Source organism: Pseudopodoces humilis, chromosome 3 (assembly GCF_049639895.1).
Source record: "Pseudopodoces humilis isolate 2021_Gansu_Grassland_sample_001 chromosome 3, ASM4963989v1, whole genome shotgun sequence".
NCBI classification, from domain to species: domain Eukaryota; kingdom Metazoa; phylum Chordata; class Aves; order Passeriformes; family Paridae; genus Pseudopodoces; species Pseudopodoces humilis.
Genome location: NC_142202.1, coordinates 69,995,416 through 70,016,001, shown reverse-complemented (window position 1 = coordinate 70,016,001; position 20,586 = coordinate 69,995,416). Strand labels below are relative to the sequence as shown.

Below are 20,586 nucleotides of genomic sequence, written 5' to 3'. Positions count from 1 at the left end.
AAGTGAATAATTCAAGTTTTCCAGATAGTGCAAGACACAGGGCAGTTTCTATCAGACAAAAGGTGACCAAATGCTGCACTTTTCCAGCTGCTGAGCATGGAGAGTGGAGCTGGTGCCCAGGCAATGCAAGTCAGTGATTTCTCCTCAGAGGCAAGTGAGGGACTCTTGGTTTGTCTTCTAGCAGTCCTACACATATGCTGTAGCTGTGTTTGGTTTTGATTTGCCATTTCTGGTTACAAAAATAGGACTTACTATAATCATAATAATATTAATGATACAAAATAATTACTGTAATTATATACTTTTTGGCAAATTATTAACACAAAGCAGCCCAAAAGATCCCATTGGATTAAAAAAAGGTGACAATGCACAAATGTTAAAAAAGACAAAGTCTTTGATAAAAAAGAAGGAAAAGCAATCTGCAAATGAATGCATTTCTGTAAGGCAACATGTTACCTTTAGTCTTCCATCTAGATTTAGCTCAGATTCTGTTGTTCAAGAAATTATTAGAACTTGGCTTGCTTGAGTTTATCAATGTGGTAACACAGTTTCAGTGCCGGTCCCAATTTCAGCCCCAGGTATTTCATGATCATATCACTTTTCAGCAGTAACAAAGCATTGCCATCAATTTCCTGGTTTCAAAAGAGAGGAAGAGAATCAAAATGTGCTAACCCCCCTTTAAGTGCTGTGTCCTGACACATTAAACAAGGTGAATTAGAAACAGCATGTCATTTAGGGTAGAGCTACCTGAAATGTCATGCATTTTGAAATTTCATTAAAAAAATTGAAATCTGAGGTGTGATAGAAGAAAGCTGTAAAGGAAGGTTTAATTAAATACTACTTTTTATTCTTGAAGGATCTATAAGATTAGTTGAGGTTTTCAATTTATTTTGCAATTAAAAGTAGAATTTTTTAAAAATCAGAGTTGCTCTAAGTGCAATTCTGAGAAAAACCAGTCAGCCTTGAGAGAAAAGTATGAGTGATGGAGACAGCGAAGGATGTAGCCACATTAAACTGCTAATAGAACACCTCCAGATCTCAGTTTCAGCTTTGTCCCCAGCTATCTGTGTGTTTCACATATCTCCAGTACACTTATACCCAGTGATGCAAGTATATGGTATACGTGTGTGTGTGTGTATATATATATATACACATATACATATATATATATATGTTTTCTTCTCAAATTGAAGACAGTAGTAACTTGCTTTTTTAATTACATTTATTATTAAATTTGCTAAACTTTAATTCAACCCTCATGCACGTGGAGGAAATTACCACCAAGCTCAGCTGTTTATCCCAGAACTGTTGGCTTGAAAACCTTTTGAAATGATGAAGTACTACTGCAAAAGTAGCCTGAGCCCACAGAGAAAGACTCTCCTTTATTTTGGGCTGTAGAACACAGAAGCTTTCAGCTGTACTGTCCTTCCTTGGACCCAAAGCTTGTCTGGTTTTTCCCAACTGTATTAGCCAAAAAATACCACCTGTCCCCAGAGCTTCCAGCACATTTACACACACACTAATGCTGTCTACATTTTGTTCTACGGTTTTGATGGTCAGAGCTTTCCACTGTGATCCATTGCCTACTTATTAAGCAACACTATGGATCCTAATTTGCCCTGATCATTATTATTCCATTCACTAGGTGATTTATCTGATGAGCAGTTAAGGTCACTTTCTGATTAACTCAATCAATTAATGCTCCTCATTTTGCAGCCCCCTCTCTATCCATAATAGAAACTGTCTCCACCTCCCCCCTCTCTTTGCCATTATTTTAAGGAAGCTAATGTAAAGTAAGAATAAGTGTAACATATAATTACTATTTGCATAAGAAATAAAGTAAGAGCTCCTTTAACTGTGGTGCCATAGGATAAAAACACTGTCAAGGGTCAGGTGTGGAGGAAGCTGTTTCTAAATGTTGAGTTCAGCATTTTATTATTTCCATTATTATTACTGTGTAGGGGTCAAGATTAAACTCCATGACAATAGTATGCCAGAGGGAGCATTCATATCCAATTAAATATCCCGTAGTAGCCATTTCCCTGTGCAGATTCTTGGCTTGACTTCTTTACAGTATTACTGTGTCAGCCTTTTTAAAAATAATCTTTGAAAAGAAGACTTTGATAACGTGCTTCCCACACATACATTAGCCCCAGCAGAAGGTCTTGGAGCAGGTCTGGAACTGGTAACATCCAGTACCATCGGGGCCACCTTTCCCCTCCACTGTTTCCCTTCCCACTATCTTTCTACCAAGTCTTTCCTGCTGATGGAGTCTCCATGGGATCTCACACAGTGCTGCTACAAGGTCTCTGGCCAGGGCAGTGGCTCCATTCCGTGAGACCAAAAGCTCTGTCAGTGATGAGCTCAGCTGTCCTTGGCACACAGAGGGAGCTGTGGGAGCAGGGAACAGCCCAGGGGAGCTGGTTGGCAGTTTCTCAGTCTTGGGTGGACACTCTCAGGAGCTACCTATGACAGAGCTCCCTGGATATATTGGCAAGAAGCAAAGCTTCTGCTCCAGGTGGGAAGAGCAGGGAGAGCCAGAGCATCCTACAGCGCCCTTTGGGGCAGTGAAGGATGTGGGCTGCAGGCTTGAAGAGCTGTCTCTGAGGACTGAGGTCAGCACCCAAATGGCCTGCTAGAGCAGTAGGAAAGCACACTGCCCATGTTCAGGATACATCCTCCAGCTGTTTTCTTCCTGAAACAACAGCCTCTCTCTCCCAGCTCAGATGAGCTGATTGCCAAAGCAACTATTTCTGGCGATAGCTGGGCCTTGTCAATGACAGTAAGTGCTTCTAAGTAAATTATGCACCTGCTTCACAGAAAGATTGAACATACAGGAAGATATGGCTGAGGTTAATGGACTAATCACTTGTCTCTCACCCCTGGGGTCTTTGTGCTAATCCAGATGAGGTTTGAAGGCTGAAAAATTGCAGGGATATATATAACTCAAAGGTGTAATTGAATTGAGTTGTGTGGCAATCATACCCAGGTTCTCACACCTATGGCATGTTTTACAAGGAAACCAATGATAAGTAGAGCCCATGGGTGCTGGGTGTGCAACAAAGGATGACAGGGACAGTCTTTAGTGGCTATTTAGCTTGATCTCTTTGGCTGCAGAGCAGCTGCAGTATCATGGCATTCTCCAGCGCAGCTGGCCCATGACTGCCTGGAGTGTTCCCAGGCCCTGCTGCTACATAAAAGCATACTTTGCTACAAATGGAAGCTAGACAAAATTGTGCTTTTGCACTCTCCATATTTACAAGACAAACTTTAGAAGTTGTGTTTTTTTCCTTTGGGATATACCTGTATGCCTTAGACCATGTCAATTCTCACTCGCATGAAGATTTTCTCTTGATGCACAGACCCTTCTGCTATTGTCAGAAACTCATTCTGTAGCAAGTCCCTTCAGACCTAAAGGTGGCTTGTTTATCTGCCTGGTTGCCCACATGACCAATATTGGCCATACTTTGATTATCAGCTTGTAAGGCAGAAGGCAGGAAAAGCAGGCCAGCACCTCACCTGTACTTGCAGATTTGGCCCTACACCACTGTGCCTGCTGCTGTTCTCATCCCACAGAGCTGTCTACAGAATGGCAGATGGCCCCAAAACCTTCCTACAGTGAGCAGACACCAAGGCCTGTGTTCATTTTCAGCTGCTCCTCAGTCACTTCTTCTCCTGTATTTAGAAACCCTGGAAGCAGTGTGTAGCTGGAAGTCCATCTACCAACCCCAGCTCTCATCTGCAGCTCCACAGCCCCACTTGTCTCTGCTGGCATAGGGGCAAGGAGTGATCAAGCCCTCTTGTTGTCTCTGCAACACTGGGGGTGGTGGTCAGGACTCAGGACAGGGGAGAAATTCTCATTTAGACCTAGGTCCAGACACTTACACAAAAACTTATGACCTCCAGCTGAACACAAACAAGTCACTTTTAGGGTAAAATACATTTTTCATAGCCAGACTTGATTGATTAAGGAGACATGGAGAAGGCAAAAAATTCTAATAGACACCATATATAGCAGCAGAACAAGAAACTCCAGATCAGAAAAGTTTATTCTCTTCCCATTTACTAATTAAAGATAATATAATTTCCATCACTGGAGGTTATCCTCATAAAATCAACAATCATATCCTCTAGAGAGTCAGCAGGTCTGTTAAATTTGGTTATGTAGTTACATAATACTGAGGGGGAAAAGATTAAAATGTTGGCTCTTTTGGGTTTCTCCTGCTAAATATCTAGAGACAAATAAAAAATGCTCTTCAGAGAAGAATCATGTATATCCTGTGAAAAAAATTGTCATTGAAACGAGGCTTTTTTGTGCCAATCTGACAATGAAAAATGAGCACCAGATCCTCAGTGCTTTCTCTTAGGCTTGGCATAGGAACAATTTATGCTGGAGTAGCTGGGAACAAACAGTGAATATTTTCTAAAGACACTGTTATGGTTTCCCTATTGAAGTATAAATTAATAGAGTAACATAACATAGTACAAAGAAGAATGGAACAGAATAGAATAGAATAGAATAGAATAGAATAGAATAGAATAGAATAGAATAGAATAGAATAGAATAGAATAGAATAGAATAGAATAGAACTGTTTCAGTTGGAAGGGACCTACAATAATCTAGTCCAACTGCCAGAGGAATTCAGGGCTGACCAAATTACACTGTATTATTAGGGGCACTTTCCAAAAGCCTCTTTAACACTGACAAGCTTGGGGCATTGTTCACCTTTTCACAAAGCCCATCCTGGTGTTTAACTACCATCTCAAGAGATATGTAAAATTTCTCTAGCCCAAGCCCTCCAGAGGTGCTGAATTCCTTGCCAGGTCCTGCATTCAACCTGGTTGAGGAAGCCCATGGCATCTGAGGGTCTGTGTGTGACATGTGCTGGCTGTCTCTTGTGACTTAAATTACCTAGAGGTGGTAAGGGTAGACTTCTACATACGTGTTTTCTGAAGAGTTCCACATGAGGGCCTAAAGCCTGAGGGTCTGCATCCTTCACAAACCAAACCACATCATCCACTGTCCAGGTCAAAGGATTCTTGCTTGATGGCCGACCAGCATCTTGTCGTTCAGGTGAAGGACTTGAGGCTGTCAGTACAAAAAAGCCCACAACAGTGCATTACAATGGCACAAAGAGGTTTTCTTCAGTTTGTGATTATGAGTGTGCAGGGCTTTGGCAGCCTCACTGCAGCACTGGACATTGGATCTGTGCATGCAAGTACTGGCCTGAGATGGCAGCATAAGGAAAAAAGGGGGACTCGCAGAAGTTTCCAATCTGACTGCTTATTGGAAGACATGATCCCGTCTGGTGAATTGTGTTAAAAAACATGAAACCCTTAGGTCCCTGCTGGAGAAGGAAAGATGTGCCAGCTGCCAGGCTCTTAAACCAAGCTGCCCCTGCTGTCTGATCTGCAGCAGCAGGGATCTTGGATCAAGAAGACACTACCCTCACACCTGGAGAGAAAGTTCTTTGGCGCTAAAAAAAAGAGTTTGCCATTGAATGTGAAGGCTAGAGGATAAAATCAGGATTTAGCAAATAGGGTTTTTAATTTGCATTCAGATATTCATACTTGTTTTAGAGATCAGCAGAAGGTTTTCAGTCTGCATCTTCCTAATCTTAGTCTCTCACAAAGCTGATGGTCCCCAATGAATGCCAATTTGGAAAGTTACTAAAACATGGGAAGATGAACATTGCACATGTGACTTTTTAATGGTATAACCCCTCGATGATTTGAGGTGACTTCAGCTTGCTGTGGCTTTAAATCAAGTCAATAACATTGGAACGAAAAGTGCCTTTATGTTTTTATTCTTAGTCTCTGTAGAATTATAAATCTCAATCTCCACCTGAAAATAATTTGTACCTCCACTTATGCTGCTTCTTTATGACAAGATCTATATTATGCTAGGATACAGGAAAGCTGTTTCCATTTGTTTATATCCACACCAAGCAGACTATGTGTTAGCAGGCAGCAGCACACAGATACATTAAATGTGACTTGCTCACATCTGCTCATCTATTTCTGTCAAGGCCCAGTTTTTAATGAGAGAAGTGCTAATGGAAAGCAAGTATACACTACAGAAAGCCAGAAATCAAACAGAAGAGTGCATGTAGAGGGAGATCAAGACACCAAAACTAGAGCCTAAAAATGCCCCAAGCAGCCAAACAGCAATCAGAACTGCTGAGAAGGGATTAGTTCTCCAGAGAAATAGTGAGCTTATAAAGGCAGATGAGATGTGTGAGAATCCCCACACATGACTCAAAATACGATCCTAGTGCACATGAATAAATGTGCTGGGTGGGTTTGGGGCTTATGTAGGTTGTCATTCCATTGACTTCAATAGAGCTCTGGTGATTTATATTGACTGAGACTCTGCCCATAGACACCCAATAATGGGTTTATGTGCATATTTGTCCTTTTTTCCTTGCCACCATGCTCATCTTACAGTATAATGTAATGAGGTGTGTTTGCAGTTACTCCGAATGGACTCCAGAAAGCAGCAGTGCTATGAATGTGCAAATCTAGTTGATGGTTTTCATAATGAGATGAGATGTAAATATCATGATAATTGCACTCTCATTTGCTACATCACTGTTCTGGATACAAAGGACAAGGAAGAGCTGCAGGTCCTTTTAATTAGACAGCGAAGACCGGTGTTTGTATGGACTCAGGTGACCCTGGGCTCCACTCACAGAATAAATGCAATACACAACAGTACAGACACCATCTGGAGCCTTTGGCATGAAACAACGAAGACAGAGAGTGCAAAACAAACAGGGTAATCTTGGCCAACCCCTGGATCATCAATAACATTGAGGAACTCTGTCAGGGATAAGTGGGAGAACTGAGACATGTCTTGGAGACAGAGGGGCATTTCTCCCATTTCTTCTTCATGATCTGTCAATGGTTTGGATGAGTGCTGGTGTGTGGAGGTATTGGGCACTACACCATCTTAAACCAAAGGTCAGGAAAAAGATCAGGCTTTTGCAAACTAGTCAGAAAATAGAGCAAGGAGAGAAAGGTTTGGCTGTGACCAAAAGACTGCAGAAGTTTCTCTGCTACTGCTGTAACATGGTCAGGGAGATGTGCCACTACTGAGGAGCACATTTTTTTTCCCCTTAAATTTGTATAAATGTAAGGAAAGCCCAGAGGATTTAGCCTGGGATTTACACTGGGAACAGAAAGGGCAGCCTGCAGCCCACTGACTCCTGCCTGCAACATGCCCAGGAAAGGGCAAAGGGGAGAAGAGAGCCCCAAGTGCAGCTGGGAGCCTTCACAGGTATTGGAAGTATCTGTAATAAAAGGAAGGGGGATGAGAAGAAAAGGTTGAAATGACAGGAAGAATCTATTCACTCCTTTGCTACCTAGCAATCAATAGCATAAATGTGATTTCTGAAAGACAAATATATAAATGACCTTTCTAAAGAGACTGCATGGCTAGAACTCTTACAGACCCTAGCAGGTGAAGATAACCCTTTCAAATCCATGCCAAAGGAATAGTATAATATCATAATATATAAACAAGAATTATATGTCAATACTAATTCTTAAAATAGCTTTTTTATTGTCTTTATTTACCTACCTAGTATCAAGTTTTGGATTCTCTGCTGCTTTTTAATGAATTAAGGTCTGTTAATTTACTTGTGTGAAAGGAGCTACCTTTAAATATTATTAAGAAAACTGAGATACTCCCAGTTTACAGCAAAATATCAGGTTTTAGCTGATGAATCTGGAAACAATCTGGTTTTCCATATATTTTATAATTTTTTTTATTAATTAATTTGGCTTTTTTACGTTGTAGTTTACCCATCTGAGTGTAATTTCTCAATTTACAGAAGAAAGTAGATCATTTCATGTCTACACAAAGGCATGGGGTTTCTTTCAATAGCATCACTTTGGTGAAAGATTATATTAAGCACAAAAGTGTTTGATGGCAGCAGGGCAAGTACTATACATTTTTTTCATATCTGAAGGTATTCACACTTAACCTAGGAATTAGATAAATGAGGAAGTCTCATGTCTCCTGGGTATCCTATGCCATCCTGTCATCAGAATTAATCAAGATGATAATGAATACTCAGATTACAAAGAGATGGGAGTGCTTGCGACCAATAATTATTTTTAGAGATCATAATCTAGGTCAAATCCAATTTCCTGTTTTTGACAGGTGGCAAAAATTTGTCAAATTAATGGAATGGGATATGGAAATTTAGGTAATCAGAGGGAAGCACTTTCCCCTCTTGCCTCAAATGATATTGGGGAAGGACAGTAAAGAAGTTCCTCTGCAGGGCAATGTCTCCAGGCAGGCATCCCAGTCAAGACAATTGCCCACACAGAAAAAGCTGGAATTATCAGGTCAGTGACAAAAGCTGAGTGAAGCTGAGGGAAAGAGGTGGCCTGTCTCAGTCTGAGTTTTCACTCCCACACTTCTCTCTGTCACTCATCTCTAACCTCTGGACCTTCCTGAGAAGAAGAATGGAGACAGAGCCAACAGCCAAATGGCTGCAGAGGCATGACAAGGAAATAAAATGCTAAAATGGAGTTAAACCTGCAAAAGAAGGAAAGACAAATAACAGACTCCCTAAATATGTTCTTGGCAAACAAACAGAGCCCAGAGGGAGTACAGTCATTGATAGATAAGAGTGGAAAGGGAGTGACAGATGAACTTTAATATTGCTGCAGGCCTAAATGATTTCTTTGCCTCAGGGGAAGGGGGTGGGAATGAAATTTTAAAAGGTTCTCTCTGATTGCACTAGAGCAGATAATAAGGAGCAGCAGATCTACTGAAACTAAGCAGAAGTAGCAGACCCTCAAAGGTGCAGAGAAATGGGAATTATTTTAAAAAACAAACCACCCCCACTATAAACAGGAAAAGGAGGAAGACTTTAAGATACTTTTCTAAAAATCTAGGGCACACCAAGCAGAAAAGGAAGAGATACATCAGACAAGCAGGCGTGTGGGGGAACACAATTACAAGATATTTAGGGTGGGGCAGGGTGTTGACAAGTCATGATCAGCAGAGAACTCTGCAAAGAAGATCAGGCTCAGCACATCTGGCCTGCGCTGGCAGGACAGCTCGGGCAGCACCTGGCTGGTGTTCTCCACCTTGCAAGGTGTCACAGAAGAGTCCCTGTCCCAGCAGTGTGGCAGCTGCTCCCGCTGACAGCATGGCACGCACTGTGCGGGGATGCAACATTGCAGGTGCTCCTCCGGCCGCTGCAGGAGCAGCCCAGCATCCAGCTGCATGAGACGTGGCCACAGACATTAAATATTTATCTGGGCTTTTCTTGCTTTGCCTCTCCTTTGTAGGGGAAACAAAAAGGCAGCTCACTGGAAGCACTGAAACTTTCAGACTGAAATGTCCTCAAAAATTAGCAGGCAGGCTGTATTTGCTGAATACAGTGCTGAGGCTCACAATGCCATCAGCAGCTCCTTTGCCTCGGGGAGGTGCTGGATCTGCCCCCCATGAGATGCTTGCAGCACTATTCTGGAAAAAGAGAATTTCAGCTCCATGCCCCCAAATGTTTTCAGAAAATATATGTACTAATAAGCAGGACTGCCTCTTTAACAAAGACCCTCAGGCGATAATAATTAACTGCTAATACTGGATAATAAAATCTCCATAAAAATAACAAGCTACAGGGCAAGGTTAAGGTTATTATATTGTGGTTGAGCACACAATCCTTCATACTTGGGATAAAGGCTTTGTCTGTTATGTAAGCAGGCTTGGAAAGGTTTATGATGTCCTTGACTATTCCTTCACTAATTTAAAAGCTTCAGTTTGGCAAATGATGACAGGAAAGTGCATGTTTATCTGTTTGCAGCCCCAACTGGCTTTCTGAAATGAGATTTTTTTTTAACATCTTTTTTTTTCAGAATTTTTTAGCATAATCAAGGAGAATTAGGCATCAAGCTTCCGATCGCATTAATGAGAGCTTTGAGGTTTAATCTCATCCATTCCGCTTGAAAGACATGTTCTGCTATGCACTGAGATATGTTTTATGATTATGGCTTTTTCCATGATATTTTCCCACCATGATAAATAAGGCAAGCTATTTTTCAAAACTATCCATAAATAAGCAGGATTGGTTTGAGGTTTCAGAGATAAATTCTTCCTCTTTTTAATGAGCCCATCTCTGCCTCATAAGTATACAAACCGAAGAGGATAAGAACAGAGACTGACATGCACCACTTACTCATCTTTGCTTACTTATGATTCAGCAACATATAAATTATGCCTAGAAAGAAGGAAAACACATGCACAGATTCCAAAGACCTTTCTTTGCTGGAGAGAATTTGTGAAGACAGTATTAAACCTCCAGTGTGGCTGCACTAGGGAAATTGCAGAAATGTGTGTTTTAAAAGTGTGGGATTGCCAGTAGAAGTGGAAGCAACATGGTGGGTGAAATTATGATTTCCTTCTGTGGACTAATACAATCTCTAATTTTAAGGAGGAATGGGTAATGCTTTGTAGGACTCTGGTGAGAATTCCAGTGTTACAGAGGTACACTATGGGAAATAGTGAACGAGATGAAACCAGGCTGTGACTGGAAACATCACAGTGTCTTAATGCTTGAAGTGATATCGTAGTGAATGTGTGGGCACCTTGACTTCATGGATGTCACTGTATTGCCCACCACAGCCACAGAAAACTGCCTGGCCTCAAAGGAGCCAGCTTGTGCTATGGTCTGTAGGAGATAGCTGGAGTCTCCAGAAAGCAGCTGAGAGGATTAGGGGAAGTGTGATGGATGGTGATGGCACAGACATTGGCTCCCGGTGGAGTACAGGGGATTGCTACAGGGGATTGTTAGGGACCTTGTCAGCAAACCCTGTATAGGTTTGTGTGTGCTCTGTGGTAGACCCTGATCTACAATGGGTGATACTGATGGCTAATAAATGCCTGGAAAATTAGGAAAACACCAACAATATCAATGAATCTATAACCATTTTAATGATGGTCACTGCACACATTTCTGTTTTAGGAAGCTTTTACTGTTGAGCTGGCCAAATGACCCAGAGACCTCAGAGGAACTAGGCTATGCAAGTGTAAAAAGATTGTCACATGAAAATTACCAAGCTGTTTTGGGATGAGTTCTGTTAACTCCAGGTATTATATGTAGCAGTTTAAAGTAACTTGTGACTGCTTCAGAGGTACTCATGCCATGGATGCCTGGTTCAAAAGCAATATCTCCCTCTTTGCTCCTGAAAGTGATTTTAATGCTTTTAAGCCAAAGAAGTACAGGAATCTGTAAAGCCTGTTGCATGACCACTCCATGACTTTTTTTGTTGATTCAGTTCTGGAAAAAAACATGAGCCATATTTCAGCCTTTCATTTTGTAAAGACTGCAGATTTTGTGGGAAGTCATGAAAAGAGAGATGGAGATGTCTCCTGAAGCTTAGCTTCCTACTTGGAGGTTTCACAAAACATTGGTCAAGACTGGGAAACAGTGACATTCAAAGTCAAAAACAAAGAGGCAAAACAATGCAGCTGAACAATCTTAAGAAGCTCTAATTTTAAGCTTCAGTCCCTTGAACATAATTTCTGTCCCCTGATACCAAGGGTTTTCTCCACACCTCACGTTCTTATGTACAGAAGTTTTGCATATTCTGAAAAGGCACAAAGTATTCAGTAAGCCAAGTAAGACAACTCAGTAAGACAAGTGATTCAGAGAAGAAAAATCTGTGGAGGGTTACTAAGTATGAATCTACAACCTCTGTAGATTCTGGCTTTGAGCCACGAATTTTGGAAGGCAGAGAGCGTAGTGGGGATACACCACTAAATATATAAAATGAACAAGGTACAGGGATAAATACTTGTAATACATATTTTGGAAGAATAATGGTCTAAAATATTGAATAGTGAAAGTTCAGAAACAAGAAATAATACAAGTGTTGGGGAGGTGAGGAATGTGAAGGAATTAAACAAAGATTAAGCAAAGGATACTGGAAAGAGGCTCTGGAATGGCTTCCAAGCAAGAATATGCAGAATCAGTTGAAGTTTCCAAGGGAAATGCAAGGGCAAAAAGACAGTGTAATGAGCTAATGGTAGACAAAGGGGCTAGGGAAACCAGTAATCTTCCGCAAATATATCAAGATTTAAAAAAAAATTAGTACTAGAGTGGCAGTAGATTCCATTAATAAATGAGGAAGGAAAAAAAAATTAATGACTTTAAAATGGCTGAGACATTCAACTCCTTTGTTAGATCTATCGTCAGAATGAAATATGCAGACATGAAGTTTGAATAATTAGTAAGGGGTGAAGACGCTGTTGGCATCACTACTGATAAAGACCTGTTGACTGAGAATTTGGAACATACAAACGAAGTTAACTGAAGTTCAGTGAAACAGCTAACTCGTCTGATGAACTTGGGTAATTTCTAGAAGGAAAAAAATCATGGCCAATAGGAACTGTAGTGGAAGAGTAGAGCAACTGCCCCAGCAAGTGGTAACTGAACAAAAACACAAAGAAAGGGAAGAAGAATCATTGAATGCAGTGATTCCCATGGCATTTCTTGAATTTGCAGATAAACTTCTTGTGACTTTGCTTCCTGAAGAATAAAAGAGCCTTGAGCAGTGAGCTGAATGATTTTAAAAAAAACTATGTTTTGTTGGAAAGTCTTTTTCAAGCAAAATCTGGCTTGGTATGTAATTAAAGGGGCAGAATGGGCACACAGCTAGGAAGCAAAACCTTCAGCTAAAATGCTTTAAGGTAGGCACTAATATTTGGGTTTGCTCTGCATCACTTCTTGTACACAGCTGGTGTCACACAAATACCAGGTACCTGCCTGTAGGCAGTATAAATCTTTGGGAGGAATGCCTCATATATTAATGTCTACACGTCTGAGCTGATAATAACAGGTGTGATTGCCACACAATTATAGGTAATACATATGTTTACATAACAACAGCATTAGAAAACATTCACCTTTTTACTTAATGGTGAGCAGACTGATTTTTTGTTTACACAGGTTATTATTTCCCCCTCTAAATGGAAGCAGGAGTGGTCTGGATGGATTCCATCACAGAACCACCTAATTTTCTTGGGAATTTGGGAATGAGTTAGGACTCCTGCACAGCACCAGCATAGCAGCACATATTGCAAAATGGAAGGTGTTACATTACCACTTCTGTTTCCTTCAAGATAGGCCCCATTCCTTGTTGGGCTGGAGGTCTGATGCCGCAGGCCAGTAGATGAGGACCCCCCTGCAGACATCTGGGCAGGACGATGGCTACAGGAGGAAGAGGAGCCCCCGGCAAGGTGTCCATCTGCAGGACTCTGACGCACGGTGTACATGGAGCCCATGGAACCCAAGGCAGCGTCGGTAGGATCCACACTGTACTGCTTCCTGTTCGGAGCATCAGCCAGGTAGTCCTCAGGTACAACTGTCTCTGCTCAGGAAGCCCAAACACAAAATAAACATCAGTAAAACAGAAGCTTTCTTAATCAACCCTTGAAAAAAAAATATTTTTTTTTCCAAAGTTCCCATTATTTTTTTTGTCACAAAGTGTAACTCTGTTTTCAACTGTCTGTACAGACAGCTGGCCCAGGAGAGATCCTTGCTGAGAACTAATAAACGGTGAAGGGAAACACAACCACTCAAAGCCAGTAGAGTCACAAGAGGGAAACTGTCTTGGTATGAGTCATTGGTGTCAGCTTACAACATAATTCTCTGTAAAGTCCTGGGCCACTGGCTGGCAGGCCCAATTTGCCTCATGGTGCTCCCTCCAATACACTGAGGCTAGAGGATTGAAAGGAAGGAGGCAGAGGAGAACAACAGGACAGGCAGTTTGTTAAGTTCAAAATGCCTGGCAGCCAGTAGGAAGGAACGAAGGTAATAAACCAAAGCATTCTGGCTGCAAATACCAAAATTAATCAGAAGCATCCTCAGCTGCAGACATCCATCAGGCCCAGTATCCCACAAGGATACAGGCTTGATGACTGATGAGCACACCCAAGGTTTATCATGGACAGTTCCGTGTTATGTGTGAGTTACTTGGACCTGACTCGGGTTCAAGCGTGCCAACATCACAGATAACTGCAAACCATTGCTACGGTTCCTCCACTTATTCCTCCAATTATCATGCTATGTAGGAGCTAAATACTTTGCTTTTCAGATTCCTGGCAATAAACCAAATTTTGACTTCAAGACCTACTCTGGAGGTCTCTCCATGCTCCCCTATGCTTGAGGGTCTCGTGCACAGGCATGAGGGAGGACTAGCTCCAGGTTTGCAGTATGCAGATTTTTTTTGCCATTTCCCCTCAGACTTAGGTTTGTCGCTGTCTGAACTAACACTTCCATGCCCGTGTCACTGTCTTCCTCTTCCAGTCTCCTCATATCCAAGTCTTCTTATTTGCCTTTTTTTGTCTTTTTGTCTTTTTTGCCAAAGATGGCCACAGGTCTTCCTTCTCCTTTTTCCCACTGCCATTCTCCCTGCAAAAGCAGCCCTCCTGTCGCCCAGCCCCAGTATCACTACTGGAATACAAGCAGAGCCCTTGGAAACCTCCATGAGATCCCAACCTTCACAGAACCCTGCTGGCAACTCTGAACTTCCCACTCTCACTGGATGTTAACACCTGGCAGGCAGGGAGCCTCTAGATTAGGGGAAGTGTCTTCCATTTCCCCATGATATTTTTCTGTGCTGTTGAAAAGGCCACTTTCCTCATCATGTGTACTCTCCCCCCAGAGACATCTGAGCAGGGTGAGATTTCCCCCATAGTGTCACACATCAACTTCCTGGCCAAAGCAACACTCTCCTCCTGATGTATTATGCAGCCTCATTGAGTAACAAGAAAAATTTATGTTGTAATCTATGCCATAAGACACAAATTCCATTGCTAATATATTTTGAGGCTCTATATAACAGACTATTCCTTTCAATTTACATTTTCACTCCTTTCCTTAAAAAAAAAAAGCAAACATTACTTGACAGCTGTGTACAGTAGTTGATGTTAAATGTACATGATTTATTTCGACAACTCAAATACTCAGGAGTTGTGCCATGCCATCATCTTGGCTTGTGTGTCAGGCCACAGCACAGATTTTTGTTACCTTGTTCTGTTTTATTGCTTCTGTCTTTTAAAATTTTGTCCCATTCTGGGCCAAGGCTGGACTCACCATAAGGCAAACATCAGATTTGAAGGAAAGCTGCAAATGTGAAAATTCCTCACTTTTGGGAATTTGCCTTTGCTGCTACAAGTAACTTTTCTTTAGAAAGGTTTTTTTTCCTTTAGATGATTTGGATTCTTACAGCATGCATTCAGGTGTCCTGCTGCTTTCTGCCAGGAATTTCTGAGCTTGATTCTCATACAAATACAGATAGGGTGTAATTCAATTGAATTCAAGGGAGTTCAGATAACGTAACACATAAGAGAAATGGGAATCAGACACTGAACCTTTCTCCATAACCTCTAACAGATGCCAAAATTATAAAGCAATTGAGCTAAATACCTTGCTTTTCAAACTCCTCCCAAATAAACCAAAGAAAATCCAATCAAGCCTCCTCATTCAAAGGAATTTAATTACTGTGTAGAACACTTGCAATAAAAGCCTCTTATGCATAAAGAAGATGGCTCTTCCTGCAGCATCCTGCCTGCACTGCATGGAATAATTATGCCTCTTGTGAATCATTACCTCTTTATTCCAGGAAAAGAATGCTCTTTTAATATGATTACAATATGAAGAAGACATAGACTATCAAAACAACAAACAGCACATTAAAAGAGCCTTGCTAAATAAACAGCATACAGCTTTTATTGCCATGGATGTAAATTACTCCAAAATTTTTGAGCAGACACCAGGGATTTTTTGATGGATGTCAGACTGTCTCAACAGTCTGTGTGAAATAAGGCATGTATAGATATAATCTCCCTGTGGAAGGACACCCATGAACTATGTACAAGACTACAAGAAGGAGTCAATCTTCCTAACTTTGCCTAGGACTCTTTTCTTGATCTAGATCAATTTATTCTACATCTCTGCTTTGGGCTCTAAAATGGGAGTAATGATGTCTATTGCCATGGAACAAGCTGGAGCCTCCATTCGTTACTGTATGAAACATTCCCCAGTCAAATGTGCTGTGGGAATTTGAAAAGTCGTATTAATGTCTTCATTAGACCAGGGGGAGCAAGGATCATCTCAAGTGGCCCACTGTCCAAAAACTAAAAAACCCTGTGGAAGCTCTTTGTGTTCCTATTTTTCCAGTTTTTTTTTAGTTTGTAGCGCAGAGAAGCTGCATGAATTGAGGTTCTAGTGATGATGTGCATGAAAATATCTGCATTTTGTAAGCTCCCAGAAGGCGTTGTAAAGTGTATGGCCACCACAGCTTCTAATCCCACTTTGGCCAGTTAGGAAAAAAACACATATTTTCTAAGACAATAGAAGAAAATGGAAGTCTCTATTGGGGTTGAAAATGCAACACTTCATCAATCTCTAGCTTAGCCCTTCTGTATTCTGACTTGCTTTCATATTTTGTTTTGTAGGGAGTCAGTTCCACATATTAGTGAGAAAGAAGTACACACTGCTTTAAAGCAGGATTTATGAGAAAGGTTCTTCAAGCTTTTGCTCTGAGCACAGTAGTCTCTGTTACAACTGCTCACCACCCTGCTTAAATGCTTAAGCCATTTTGGCATAGTTTTCCTTTACATGAATGGTCCACAGGCAACTGGATTGAAAAGCCCAAGGCTGTTGAATCCAGCACACCTTAAAATGAGACAAAGAAGGAGAGAAAAAAGCCACAATTGCCTTCACAATTTAAACATCCGCATTTCTTTAGCTGAGCTTCTTGAAAGTAAGTCTTTAAGATTCCTAGCCAAATTCCTGAAGATAGGTCAGTTGGGAGTTAAAAGAGCCTGAGAATCTGCAGGTTACATCCCAGCTGTGCTGCAAACCTCTGGTGCGATCTTGGTCAGGTTATCTGTCATCTCTGGACCTCAGTTCTCGATTAGGATGAAGGAAAACACTTTGTTTTGCCTCTCACTCCTGCAATACATCGAGTTCTTTGCCCCAGCAGTACCCATTTGCCGCTGTGGATGCATACTGCACATGTGAATGCAGAACAAAAACACAGGGCCTTTGGTGGCATCTGGGAATAGAGACTCCAGAAAGACAAAAGAATTGGCTCTCATTGTACATTAGAAAAGCAAATGAAAATCAATTTCAAGTCAAGCAGGAAATGAAGAATAGTATATACACAGGAAAGATGATCCCTAGCTGACCTTTTCCTGAGCAGATCTAATCACTTACTTTTTCTTCTACATCTTAAAAAAAAGCCCAAACTTTGTTAGAATCTCTTCTAAAGGCAAAATCTCCTTGTACACTCCAGAGACACTCTATTCTGCCTTCTCTTCTCCCAGGCCAAACAAGTCTTGTGCCACTTTCCTCACCTGCTGTTGCTCCCACAACACTGCTCATGTTACATCTTTCTTTCCCTCTCTCAGGCTCCATTCCCTTATACCCCTCACATGCTTCTCCCTCTGTTCTTCCCTGTCACCTCTTCCTACTTCTCTTCTGTCTATTACCAGTATCTCGACCTTGTTCTAACTCCACTTTCCTGCACCTATATCACCCTTTTTCCATTTTGCCAGTTATTTCCCTATCTCTCTTTTCTATTTTCTCTCCTCCCACCCTATGATTTTCATAACCATTTTCTCCCCAGCCTGCTTCCCTTCCACCCATCTCACACTTTCATTGATCCAACCCATGCATTTTTCTGGGTTCATCCCCCGATTGCTGCTTGGACAGCAGAGCCTGAGGTCAGGGTAGTGAACTGGGACCAGAATCCCTTTTCCCAGTTAACAGGCCATTTCCTGCACAGCCATGAAGTGACTCCATCTGGGTAAAGGCTGCATGGGGCATTGCTGGACACCCTCTGCTCTGAACATGCTGAACACTTATCCCCAAGCCAAGGAGTTTCTCTTTTACACATCAGTAGCTTCCCAGGACAGCTGCCCTCCCTTCTAGGACAATATTTTAATGTCATTTCATAACCTTTTACTTTACCACCTGCAATGCTCAATCATTTGTATTTGCTTTAATTAAATTCCCCATTAACTTCTTTTCCTCACAGTCAATACAGATTTATTTCTGTCTTTCTTTTCTCTGCCCCCACTATTCCTTTTTTTGTGTCGTCTCCTATTCCTCATATCATTTAGTGATGGGCTTTGCCCTCTGACCCTTCCCTGTACCTTTTAAAGTGCTACCATATATTGTCTATAATGGGTTGACCAGATGTGAACTCCATATTTTAAGCAGCATGATATCATAGCTTCCTCAGACCTCTCCTTTCTCCCAGCCAGGGACAGCCTTTTTTCATCTCCCAGTCATTTTGAGAGGAGCCAGCCACAGTGTCAAAATCCTATCAAGAGGCTCCTCCTTTGTATAGCTTTATCTTTGTCTGTATTTATAGCTCCTGAGCCTGGCTCCTGCTCCCTGCACAAGGATGGCACTTGCCCTGCTGGGGAGGGGTGGGTGGGAGGGAAAGGGAGGGGACAGTTTAAAGCAGCAGCTTAGAAACTCTGCACCTCAGCCTTCGTGAAAGGAAAAATAGAAGCGGGGGAAAACAGAAAGCAAATGCTGAAATACAGGATGAAATCCTTCAGATAAGTTTAACCATCAATTCAATCTAGCATAAACCAGAGAGGGAGAGAGCAGAAAGGTATAAACAGTATTTAAGATTGTGAAAGATATGCCTTGGCTCCAAACTTCTATCTTCTGTTTTAAACATCAGCTCTCAAAAGATTTTAAAAGAAATTTCTCCATGCCTTCCAAACAGCCTCACACATTTCTGTCCAGTCAGGAATGTACCACGGCCCTTATCTTCCCTGCAGTTTGAGCCCGCATACATGTATCTAAAGATAAGAGTCTCCTGTGATAGATTAAGACTTTCCAGCTCTGGCTGCTGTGATTTACTCTGGGATTACAGCACCAGCCCACTCCTTTTAGCTCCACTGCCCGTCCAGACGTGCAGCACAATGAGAATATGATGTCACCCCTTAGCAGATGTTTCTTTACCACGTCAACACCGCTCTCTGCTGCGTGCATCTGCCCCCTGTGCAGCTGGGCAAGGACCAGGCCTTTTCCATACCACCCCTTGGCTGCCACGGTTTGGCTGGACAAGGAAAACATTACAGGGAGAGACATCTGGTTTGTGGCAGCAGAGCCGAGCTGCTCACTGCCTGCCAAGGCAGAGTGGCATGGAGACACCTCCCCAAGGAGTCACAGCATCCCTGAGGCTGCTGCAGAGAGGCAGCAAGAGAGCAGGCAGCCCAGGGCATCCGCCAGCAGCAGGCCAGGGCTGTCACGCCTGTGGTTTTTAGTCTATGGGTTGTAGGAACACGCAGTTGCATCCACAGGGGAAAAAAAGGGGGGCTTAGTAGTCAGTCAGAACAGGAAAATGTAAATATGCCTCATTCACTGGTGAATGCAAATATTATGAACACTGAAACTGTGGTCACACTGTTGAGATAAAACCTGCAATGAATTCTCCAGGGTTTAGTCTGAGGCTTTACTGCACCATGTATCACCTAGCTGTGTCCTAGCTGCTAGAAAATATTTTGCAGTAACTGAAATGCTGAGTCCCCCAAGGAGAAGCTGCCAGTCAGTTAACATCAAGAATCTAAATTTTTTTAGAAAATTTTTCCAAAATCCAGTGTTGTCCTGATTAGGTCTTCAACATAAGCAATTTTTTTTTCATTATTTAAACGATTTCCCTTGAGTGTTTGCAGCCAGACAACAGCCACATTGTGTTTAATGCAGTAGAACCAGGGAATGAAACCAGCTGGGAACAGATCAACATGGTTTTATTGTCCAAACTGAATAAAAAGGTAGAGTAAATTCAAAAGCTAGCTGCTGACAAATATATTAGATTTAATAATAAAAGGTGCTCGTGTGAATAAATAACCCATTGAAGAATATTTTCCATTTTTAAAGTGCTTGTGGAGGAATGAGTAAATGTATTTTGTTACAACAGAGAGGTTTTACTCCTATGTTACAGCACAGGCAAATTGTTTAGGCACATGCACGAGTGAAGGCAAAGGGATTTCACTGACACAGGGACCTAGGCTGTAGAAAAAGTCTTCCTTTGGTCTCTTCCACCTGATTTCAAACCTGCTCCTCCTTCCTCTTCCCTTCTCACTTGCCTTTATGTTATACCAAAGTGTACATCATGAAAAGAAGATTTATCAGGGTTGTATAGTTTTGTGTCTCAGCACAGCAATGGTTCTGCAATGGCAGAGGGAGATGGGAGAGGCTGTGATTGATCTCAGTTTCCAGCTTCTAGCAGTAGCTAGAGGGGTTTTTCTGTCAAGGTAGTTTATAATACACTCCATATCCCTATAAATCAGCATTGATAGAAGTCACAAAAAGCTGTATACAGAACAGATTAGATGAAAATGACGGCGCTATTTGAAAATTTCAAGGTATTATACTGGGACTCTGTGCAGATGAAGTACTCAGTGCATTTCTGTTTTGCTACCACCATGGCGAATGTCCCTGAACCATATCACTTAGTACTGGCTTAAAATATTTAACTGTATTTTTTTACTGTTGGAAAAACAAATAATTTGAGGTACAAGAAGTGAGATGTCTA

At 41.7% G+C, this 20,586-nt stretch overlaps 1 protein-coding gene across 2 annotated transcripts in view; it reads right to left on the bottom strand.

Annotated features, from left to right (window-relative positions):
- Positions 1-506: 506 nt before the first annotated feature.
- The window catches only part of SCML4 (Scm polycomb group protein like 4), a 41,415-nt gene continuing 21,335 nt past the window's right edge, over positions 507-20,586 (bottom strand). The window contains exons 5-7 of one of the 2 annotated variants that reach the window (XM_088053486.1): positions 13,123-13,392; positions 4,944-5,089; positions 507-632 (exon numbers count right to left, since the gene is read on the bottom strand). In XM_088053486.1, the coding sequence (XP_087909612.1) occupies positions 507-632; positions 4,944-5,089; positions 13,123-13,392 (542 nt within the window). The remainder of the gene's footprint in view (positions 633-4,943; positions 5,090-13,122; positions 13,393-20,586) is intronic. The other variant, XM_005518252.2, reaches the window with a different exon arrangement.